The following is a 10,580-nucleotide window of genomic DNA, read 5'->3' as shown; positions in this document are numbered from 1 at the left end:
TGAGCTTTGTCTGAATACTATATTTTTAAGAATATGTTTTAAATAAAAATATTAAGTTTAAATAGTGAATGTGATATCTCTTAATAAAACCAAATATATAAATTAATATTTGATAATTAATTAATTATTATATTTATTTGTTCTTTTTATCCATTTATAATTAATTAATTAATTAATTAAATTTCATAAACTGCTATTCTATATTTTAGAAAAAAAAAATAAATGATGTAATAGATTAAATATTACAAAGATTTAGAAGAAGTAATTATTAATTTTTTTATTAATATCCTTTATATTTATATAAATTAATAAAAAAAGTTTAAAAACTCTTCACTTTTATCTCATTAGGTTCTCCATATTGATCTCAAGTAATTTAATTAATTAATATTATTTTTATTATTATTAATATTTTTTGTTTATTTTATTTTAAATTTATTTGAATAAATAATTTATATAAAAGAAATTATCATCATTATTTTTTTATTTTTATTAAAACTTAAATTTTTTAGTAATTTAACTTAATTTTCATTTCAATTTTCAATTATTTATTTATTATTCATTTTTTATTATTTGATATTTTTTCTTCATTTTTGCTATTAAAACTTACACTTAATAAAAGCTATTTATTTGTTTTGCATTATAATATTTTTAATTATAAAAGTTAATATAAAACATTAAAGTTCTTTTAACTTATTTGATTTGTTTTCCTTTTTCTTTTTATTATGATTTCATATTTTTTAATTCTTTATTAATTTTATTAATTATTAATTAATCTTATTATTTCATATTTTTTCTTCATTTTTTCCTCCTATATTGAAATATCTATTTAACTTATATCTAAATAACATTATAAATAAAGCTAATTTTTAGAAAGCATAACATATCATTTTTTTGAAAGAAATAAATTTTAAAAATCTAGGATAGAAAAAATTTTATAAAACATATTAAAAATTTTAATTTTATAAAATGAATGGTATATAATTTTTGATTGTGATATTTTTAATTATAAAAACTAATTAAAAACAATAAAGCTCATTTTTCTTTTTCTTTTTATTGTGCTTGCTTTTTTTTTGTTCTTTCTTAGTTAATTTAGCTCATCATTTTATTTTCAAATTTTACTTTTATTATTAATAATTAATCTTATTATTTCATATTTTTTCTTCATTTTTTTTTTCTAATTAACTATTTAATGATATATTTTTTATTCAATATTTAAAAAGTGGAAATTAAATTGGTGATGAAGGTGCATCAGGCTTAGGTTCTGCTTTAGCAAATTGCATTAATCTCTCAAATTTGACACTTGACCTTCAGTAAAAACAGTTTATTTGTTTTGGATTGTGATATTTTTAATTATAAAAACTAATTTAAAACAACAAAGCTCTTTTTTCTTTTTCTTTTTATTGTGCTTGATTTTTTTGTTCTTTCTTAGTTAATTTAGCTCATTATTTTATTTTCAAATTTTGCCTTTATTATCAATTAATTAATCTTATTATTTCATATTTTTTCTTCATTTTTTCTTTCTAATTAACTATTTTATGATATATTTTTTCTTCAATATTTAAAAAGTTTCAATCAAATTGGTGCAATGGGTGCATAAGGCTTAGGTTCTGCTTTAGCAAATTGCATTAATCTCTCAAATTTGACACTTTACCTTGGGTAAAAACAAATTTATTTGTTTTGGATTGTGATATTTTTAATTATAAAAACTAATTTAAAATAACAAAGTTCTTTTTTCTTTTTCTTTTTATTGAGCTTGCTTGTTCTTTCTTAGTTAATTTAGCTCATCATTTTATTTTCAAATTTTACATTTATTATTAATTAATTAATCTTATGATTTCATATTTTTTCTTCATTTTTTCCTTCTAATTAATTATTTAATGATATATTTTTTCTTCAATATTTAAAAAGGTCTAATTAAATTGGTGATGAAGGTGTATCAGGCTTAGGTTCTGCTTTAGCAAATTGCATTAATCTCTCAAATTTGACACTTGACCTTCAGTAAAAACAGTTTATTTGTTTTGGATTGTGATATTTTTAATTATAAAAACTAATTTAAAATAACAAAGTTCTTTTTTCTTTTTCTTTTTATTGAGCTTGCTTTTTTTTTGTTCTTTCTTAGTTAATTTGTCCCAACATTTTATTTTCAAATTTTGCTTTTTTTATTAATAATTAATCTTATTATTTCATATTTTTTCTTCATTTTTTCCTTCTAATTAACTATTTAATGATATATTTTTTCTTCAATATTTAAAAAGTTGCAATTAAATTAGTGCAAAGGGTGCATCAGGCTTAGGTTCTGCTTTAGCAAATTGCATTAATCTCTCAAATTTGACACTTTACCTTTAGTAAAAACAGTTTATTTGTTTTGGATTGTGATATTTTTAATTATAATAACTAATTTAAGACAATAAAGCTCTTTTTTCTTTTTCTTTTTATTGTGCTTGCTTTTTTTGTTCTTTCTTTCTTAGTTAATTTAGCTCAACATTTTATTTTCAAATTTTGCCTTTATTATCAATTAATTAATTAATCATATCATTTCATATTTTTTCTTCATTTTTTCATTCTAATTAACTATTTAATGATATATTTTTTCTTCAATATTTAAAAAGTATCAATTAAATTGGTGCAGAATAGAATAGAATAGAAATACTCGCACATATAAATGCACTCAGAATACAACTTAAATTAAAAATTATTTATTTATTTATTCATTTATTATATTTATATGTATTATTGTTTGTTTTTTTTGTATTATTAGGTCTTTAAATATATTATTTTTGATTTTTTTACATGTATGTTAGTTGAAAGAGAAGATAGTTAAAAGTTAATAAAAATAGAAAGAATACATTATATAAAAATAATTGTTTAATCATAATAAGGTATTAATTGAATATATCGAGAGAAGGATAATTTATTGGAGTATCTAAAAAACTATGGATTATTTAATTGATCAATTTTATTTTTCACTATGCTTATTTGGATTGATCATCATCATCACCGTTATTGTCATCATTATTTTATGATTCTTATTCTTAATATTCTTAGTTAGAGCCATCTTACATAGTAAAATGAGAATTGTTATCATATTTATCAGTATTGTGATCATACTCTTTTTGAATATCTTTTTCATCTTAATCATTATCTTCATAACTAAAATTATCTTCAAGATATTGTAAGATTGAGCTTGAAATTGATAGACTTTCACTTTATTGATGAAAGTCTTCTAAGTAACTTTAATTTGAATTTTCTTCTTGTTACTTATCAGTTTATTAGTTTTCAGTATTAAAATCACCAACCTTCTAATTGTTGCTATATTTATTTTCATTTATTTGATTAGTTTCATTGGAATCGTTTAATTTTTGACTGTCATACTATTGAATACTAATTTTTTTCTCCAAACAATCGATAGATAAATAACTTAAATTTTCTTCAACTACTAAATCTACAAAATCTTCATCTTTAATAGAAAAGCAAACTATTCTTGGCATTTTAAAGATTTTTCTTTTTAACTTCTTCTTAGTTTTCTTATGTAGACTATTATTTATTTTTTCATATATTATTTTATTGATATTTAGAAGTTAAAAATATCCATGAATAAACAAATAAGAAACTCATACATAAATAATTCTCAAAATTAATAAAAAATTTTTGTTTTATTTAACTAAATTTTTTTACTTTATTAAAATATCAAATTAGATGAGATTTCTATAATTTTATATGTGAAAAGCAAACTCTTCAGTGTCTTTATCGCTTACTTTAAAACTTAATTGTTTAAATTATTTTTATTAGTTAATTAAAAAAATGTTTAATTTTTTCTTTAATCAAATAATTTGTCAGAAAACAATATATTTACTGTACTACTAGAAATAATTTGATTAGGTTTTAACAAGTTTTTAGAGCTAATCCAACTTAAGGTAAGCATGCACCATTAGTTTCCCAGCTTTAAAAATATTATTATAACATTTTTGTTAGAATATTTTTTTAAACATTAAAGGAGAAAATAAGTAAAATACAATATAAAATAATAAACAAAAAATACCAGAAACCCAGAAAAAATTCTTTGAGATACTTTAAATTCGATAAATGAGCACATAAATCGTAATAACCTTTAGAGGTAGGCTTAATATAAGTTGGATTTCTATCATGAGTATTGATTTTCAATACTTATAAATTAACAGATTTAGCTAAATTAGAGCCTAATTTAGATAAACCATCGTCACTAAAATAATTATCATCACTTTTATTATTATATATAATTTTTATTTTATTTTTTATTTAAAAATTATATATTGAGATTAAATTATATCAAATTACCAAATTTCAAGACTCAATTCTTACAAGCTTTAGCATTTTACTAATGCAGATCCTAAATTTTCTAACCCTTCATCGCCGATTTCATCACAACTTTAAATTTAGTTAAATAAGCATAAATAGTTAAAATATTTGTTTATATATATGTATTTATATTAATTACAAAAAAGATATCACAAGCTTTGTAAGTTTTTGGCACTTTGACAAAGCAGTAGCTATTCTTGATAATCCTTCATCCCTTAGATTACATGCGCTAATTAAATTCATAATAATTCAAATTAATAGCTTAGTAAATCATAACTTACAATCCAAAAAGATTTAATATTTGAAGATTCTTACAACCTCTTATAATAGAAGCAATAATAACTCCTCCATTTTCTCCAATTTTTTAAAGTCTTTTGTAATAAAATCATTAAAAATTTTACTTATTTAAACTAGTATTTAAAATATTTAATAATTTACGTAAAGTCCATTTAAAAAACAGATATTTGTTTGCATTTCGTTATACTGGCTCCTAATATAGATAATTACTTTGGGCTTACATAAATTTATCCATACTTATGACTATAAAAATGTATAATTAGATAAATAAATTCAAAATTTTATACCTAAAATCAAGAATTAAATATTTGAGATTAGAACAATTTTCTATTTTAGAAGCTATCATTGGAAATTCATCTTAAGTAGTTTATCTTTTTTGATAAAAAAAATAATAAATAAATTCAATCTTTAAAAGAAGTAAGAATTAAATAATTATTAGTCAATTTCAATAATAAAATTCTAATTTTAAATAGTTAGAAAAAAAAAAATCATTAAAAATTTTGTTTAATTTGCTTAAATGCCAACAATAGAAATGAAATAATAATCTTCATTATGTTAATTGAATAAATTTTTTTAACTAAATTAAATAATTTATCTTTTCATAGAAAATATTAAAAGATAACTAAAGTTTTCTTACTGAAAATCAAGGTTAAGATACTTTATTTATTCTAGGGATAAATTTGGTTCCATAAGCTTTTTTTTAAATAAAATAGAATTAATATAAATGAATTAATGAAGTAATATATAAACTTTAGTTAGTTCATTAATTTCCTTTTCTTATAAGACCAAAGATTTCTCAATAGTTTTCATTTTTTTATATATTGCTTTTAATTCATTTTATGAGAACTAATAACAAATTAGTTGTGTGTTTTTCCTCAAAATGACTTTATTGCATATTTTATTGACTATATAATTTAATAGAAACCTTTTTAAGTTATTTTTTAATTTATTATAATATTAAATTAAATAAATTATTTTTCTTTATAGGAGGATGAAATAGTCATAATCAGTATTCTGAATTTTAACAATATAAATATATGGCATATATAATAAATATGTATCTGCATTGAATATTATTTTTATTTTTTGGTATTTCGATCTATTATAAGTAATATGCCAATGAAATATTTATTGGCTTAGTTCTACTAAAAACTAAATAGAATATTTTTTATAATAAAAAAAAAATTATAATAAAATTAAAATTGATAGAACTTTTAATTTTAATTTGAAATATTGAAAATCATTTGTATAATAGTCTGTCTGTAAAATTTAGATTTTTTTGTGAATTTTTGAAGTAAAAAATTCAAATTAAAAAAATTTTAAATTAAATTTTCTTTATTTTTTATCTTTTAAAAAACCATACTTTTTATTTTTTAAATATTTATTTTTTTTATATTTAATCTCTTTATTACAGATTTATTGATAATTCTTTTGAATTCTTTTTTATTCAAATAAAAATTCTTTTTCTAAATAAATTAAATTAAATGTAAAATTAGAAAAATAATAATTATTATAATAAATATTATAATAATATTTATTATGGTTTATAAAATACATGTAATAGTTTAAGTAAATAAAATTATTAACCATCTCCGAAATAAGATTTAAAATAATTGAAATAAAAATATTATTAAAAAAAAAATAATTTTATTATTATATTACATTTAAGTGTAATTGAAGAATAGAAAAATTAAAAACCAAAATCAAATTGGTAATTGACAATAGTATATTATTTGAAGTAATTTTTTTCGGTAATCAATAAATAATGAATTGGTTTGGCTGGTAGGTTAAAAATATTTGTCCTATTATAAAATAAATTGAATTAATTTAATTTGAGAAAACTAAAATATAAATTATATCCATATAGTTAATTACCCTTTATTATTAATAACTTCATTTAATTTCTAAAGTAAGTATTTAATTATATTTATTGCTATTTGTTGAGTATTTTTAGTTATTTATAAATTAAAATAAAATATAAATTAATTAGTTCATTTTTTATTTTTTAAAAATTAATTTTATGTTTTTTTCTTTTTCTTATTTTATTTAATTTTTTATTGATTAATTTATATTTTAAGAAATCTTTAATACATACTATAATTTTATCATAATTTACTATTAATTAATTTTTTGTTTTTTTATATTTGATTTTTTATATTTATAAAATTTAACGCATAAAATAGTCTAAAAATAAAAGAAGAAAAAAATAACTTTCAAAGTAAATAAATGTCAAAAAATTAAATTCATATATCAAGAATTAATAGTAATCTAATATTACATGTATGTTAGTTGAAAGAGAAGATAGTTAAAATTAAAAAATGATTTAAAATATTATTCGATACAAACTAAAGTTAATAAAAATAGAAAAAATACAATTATCTAAAAATAATTATTTAATTATAATAAGGTATTAATTGAATATATCGAGAGTACGATAATTTGCTGGAGTATCTAAAAAACTATTGATTATTTGATTTATCAATTTTACTTTTCACTATGCTTATTTGGATTGATCATCGTCATCTTTATTGTCATCATTATCTTATGATTCTTATTATTAATATTCTTAGTTAGAGCCATCTTACATAGTAAAATGATAATTGTTATCATATTTATCAGTATTGTGATCATACTCTTTTTGAATATCTTTCATTATCTTCATAACTAAAATTATCTTCAAGATATTGTAAGATTGAGCTTGAAATAGATAGACTTTCACTTTATTGATGAAAGCCTTCTAAGTAACTTTAATCTGATTTTTCTTCTTGTTACTTATCAGTTTATTAGTTTTCAGCATTAGAATCACCTACCTTCTAATTGTTGCTATATTTTTTTTTCATTTATTTGATTAATCATTGGAATCGTTAAATTTTGGACAGTCAAACTATTTAATCCTAATAATTTATTTTTCCAAACGATGAATAGCTAAATAACGTAAATTATCTTCAACTATTAAATCTACAAAATCTTCATCTTCAATAGAAAAGCAAACTATTCTTGGCATTTTAAAGATTTTTCTTTATAATTTCTTCTTAGTTTTCTCATGTAGGCTATATATTATTTTATTGATATTTAGAAGTTAAAAATATCCATGAATAAAGAAATAAGAAATTCATACATAAATAATTCTCAAAATTAATAAAAAATGTTTGTTTTATTAAACTAAATTTTTTACTTTATTAAAATATCAAATTAGATGAGATTTCTATAATTTTATATGTGAAAAGCAAACTCTTCAGTGTCTTTATCGCTTACTTCAAAACTTATTTATTTAAATTATTTTTATTAATTAATTAAATAAATGTTTAATTTTTTTTCTTTAATCGAATAATTTGTCAGAAAACAATATATTTACCGTACTAATAGAAATAATTTGATTAGATTTTTACAAGTTTTTAGGGCTAATCCAACTTAAGGTAAGCATGCACCATTAATTTCCCAGCTTTAAAATATTATTATAACATTTTGTTAGAATATTTTTTTAAACATTAAAGGAGAAAATAAGTAAAATATAATATAATAAACAAACAATACCAGAAACCCAGAAAAAATTCTTTGAGATTATTTAAATTTGATAAATGAGCACATAAATCGTAATAACCTTTAGAGGTAGGCTTAATATAAGTTGGATTTCTATCGTGAGTATTGATTTTCAATACTTATAAATTAACAGATTTAGCTAAATTTAAGCCTAATTTAGATAAACCATCGTCTCTAAAACAATTATCACTTTTATAATTATATAAAATTTTTATTTTATTTGCAATATAAATAATGTTAAATTGAGATTAAATTATATCAAATTACCAAATTTCAAGACTCAATTCTTACAATCTTTAGCAATTTACTAAAGCAGATCCTAAATTTTATAACCCTTCATCACTGATTTCATCACAACTTTAAATTTAGTTAAATAAACATAAATAGTTAAAATATTTGTTTATATATATGTATTTATATTAATTACATAAAAGATATTGCAAGCTTTGTAATTTTTTGGCACTTTGGCAAAGCAGTAGCTATTCTTGATAATCCTTCATCCCTTAGAGTACTCCCGCTAATTTAATTCATAAATAAATAATTCAAATTAATAGTTTAGTAAATCATAACTTACAATCCAAAAAGATTTAATATTTGAAGATTCTTACAACCTTTTATAATAGAAGCAATAAATAATACTCCATTTTCTTCAATTTTTTAAAGTCTTTTGTAATAAAATCATTAAACATTTTACTTAGTTAAACTAGTATTTAAAATATTAAATAATTTACGTAAAGTCCATTTACAAAAGAGATATTTGTTTGCATTTCGTTATACTGGCTCCTAATATAGATAATTGCTTTCGGCTTACATAAATTTATCCATACTCATGACTATAAAAATGTATAATTAGATAAATAAATTCAAAATTTTATACCTAAAATCAAGAATTAAATATTTGAGATTGGAACAATTTTCAATTTGAGAAGCTATCATTGGAAATTTATCTTAAGTAGTTTATCTTTTTTGATAAAAAAAAATTATAAATTCAATCTTTAAAAGAAGTAAGAATTAAATAATTATTAGTCAATTTTAATTTTAAATTTCTAATTTTAAATAGTTAGAAATAAAAAATCATTAAAAATTTTGTTTAATTTGCTTAAATGCCAACAATAGAAATGAAATAATAATCTTCATTATGTTAATTGAATAAATTTTTTTAACTAAATTAAATAATTATCTTTTCATAGAAAATATTAAAAGATAACTAAAGTTTTCTTACTGAAAATCAAGGTTAAGATACTTTATTTATTCTAGGGATAAATTTGGTTCCATAAGCTTTTTTTTAAATAAAATAGAATTAATATAAATGAATTAATGAAGTAATATATAAACTTTTGTTAGTCCATAAATTTCATTTTCCTATAAGACCGAAGATTTCTCACTAGTATTCATTTTTTTATATATTGCTTTTAATTCATTTTATGAGAACTAATAACAAATTAGTTTTGTGTTTTTCCTCAAAATGACTTTATTGCATATTTTATTGACTATATACTTTAATAGCAACCTTTTTAAGTTATTTTTTAATTTTTTTTAATATTAAATTAAATAAAAAATTTTTCTTTATAGGAGGATGAAATAGTCATAATCACTAAGAGAATTTACAATCAGGGTTTTTTTAGATCAGTAGGCAGTAAAAACTTCTCTGTCTACTATATTTTGGCCTTCCAAGTATTTAACTCGGAGGGCTACTTTTTAAGACTTTTCAAAAAACATTATTAACAAATTTTTAATAAACATTATAAACAAAAAAGTTAAAATAAAAAGTGATACTTGATTTCTCCCTGAGGTTTTATTTAAATCATGGCATCTAATTATTCAAGATAAATAAAAAAAGGATAAAAATATGATTGATGCATAATATTTAAGATTAAAATATAACTGGCATATAAAGTTTGGCATTTATATAATTTAATAAGATGTAATATAACACTAAAAGTTTCAAATTGTTTGATCGTTTTTGGAGAAACAAGAGAGTTTGCTTAAGAGCATTTAATTCTTTATTTTTTATAAATAATTTATTTACTTACAAAAATATGAATGATATTTATAAATATAAAATCAATAATAAAATCTATTTATATTTATATTTTAGGTTTAAATTTTTTTCAAAATATTATATAATAAAATATATAATATTATTCAAACATTTTATATTTATTCATCCTTTTTTCAACAGTTGTTTATCATTAGAAATCAATATTAAAGACAACTAATCGTTTTGATTTACGACACTTGCTTATTACTTTGAATATTTATGATTCATTCATTGAGGTCTCACTTTTATAATAAATTTGTGTAAATTATTAATAAATATCAAAATAGAATAAACTTTTAAATTAAAAATTATTCTTTAAATTAATAAATAAAATAATATTAGTTGAATAAAAAAAGATAAAAAAATA

General features: G+C 18.6%; 5 protein-coding genes across 5 annotated transcripts in view; 2 read left to right on the top strand and 3 right to left on the bottom strand. All coding sequences in view use genetic code 6, as the record gives it.

Moving 5' to 3' along the window:
- Nucleotides 1–222: 222 nt before the first annotated feature.
- On the top strand, nucleotides 223–2,376 carry TTHERM_001549940 (oxalate/formate antiporter protein; the record flags this gene model as incomplete). Its single annotated transcript, XM_012795880.1, has 6 exons — nucleotides 223–261; nucleotides 319–368; nucleotides 1,221–1,310; nucleotides 1,567–1,656; nucleotides 1,909–1,998; nucleotides 2,256–2,376. 6 exons carry the CDS (start codon nucleotides 223–225, stop codon nucleotides 2,374–2,376), a joined length of 480 nt encoding a protein of 159 aa, XP_012651334.1.
- Nucleotides 2,377–2,963: 587 nt separating this feature from the next.
- TTHERM_01549940 (kinase domain protein) lies at nucleotides 2,964–4,784 on the bottom strand (the record flags this gene model as incomplete). The annotated part of the gene is made up of 8 exons (XM_001008972.2): nucleotides 2,964–3,534; nucleotides 3,676–3,762; nucleotides 3,854–3,940; nucleotides 4,040–4,237; nucleotides 4,315–4,404; nucleotides 4,475–4,564; nucleotides 4,617–4,706; nucleotides 4,774–4,784. 8 exons carry the CDS (start codon nucleotides 4,782–4,784, stop codon nucleotides 2,964–2,966), a joined length of 1,224 nt encoding a protein of 407 aa, XP_001008972.2.
- Nucleotides 4,785–7,123: 2,339 nt separating this feature from the next.
- On the bottom strand, nucleotides 7,124–7,285 carry TTHERM_001549939 (hypothetical protein; the record flags this gene model as incomplete). Its single annotated transcript, XM_012795879.1, has 1 exon — nucleotides 7,124–7,285. The coding sequence occupies one exon, from the start codon at nucleotides 7,283–7,285 to the stop codon at nucleotides 7,124–7,126; it is 162 nt and encodes a 53-aa protein (XP_012651333.1).
- Nucleotides 7,286–7,468: 183 nt separating this feature from the next.
- Nucleotides 7,469–9,567, bottom strand: TTHERM_001549938 (hypothetical protein; the record flags this gene model as incomplete). Its single annotated transcript, XM_012795878.1, has 11 exons — nucleotides 7,469–7,682; nucleotides 7,808–7,894; nucleotides 7,988–8,074; nucleotides 8,167–8,361; nucleotides 8,440–8,529; nucleotides 8,600–8,689; nucleotides 8,747–8,836; nucleotides 8,904–9,005; nucleotides 9,050–9,133; nucleotides 9,395–9,450; nucleotides 9,508–9,567. The coding sequence occupies 11 exons, from the start codon at nucleotides 9,565–9,567 to the stop codon at nucleotides 7,469–7,471; spliced, it is 1,155 nt and encodes a 384-aa protein (XP_012651332.1).
- A 454-nt stretch (nucleotides 9,568–10,021) lies between these two features.
- TTHERM_001549937 (hypothetical protein) overlaps nucleotides 10,022–10,580 on the top strand; it is a gene marked incomplete at both ends in the record, with an annotated part of 701 nt that continues 142 nt past the window's right edge. The window contains 2 exons of the mRNA XM_012795877.1: nucleotides 10,022–10,096; nucleotides 10,570–10,580. The exon at nucleotides 10,570–10,580 is cut by the window's right edge and continues 142 nt beyond it. Coding sequence (XP_012651331.1) covers nucleotides 10,022–10,096; nucleotides 10,570–10,580 — 86 coding nt within the window. The remainder of the gene's footprint in view (nucleotides 10,097–10,569) is intronic.

Source organism: Tetrahymena thermophila (assembly GCF_000189635.1).
Source record: "Tetrahymena thermophila SB210 genomic scaffold scf_8254789, whole genome shotgun sequence".
Lineage (NCBI taxonomy): Eukaryota > Ciliophora > Oligohymenophorea > Hymenostomatida > Tetrahymenidae > Tetrahymena > Tetrahymena thermophila.
This window is presented reverse-complemented; position numbering and strand designations above follow the sequence as displayed.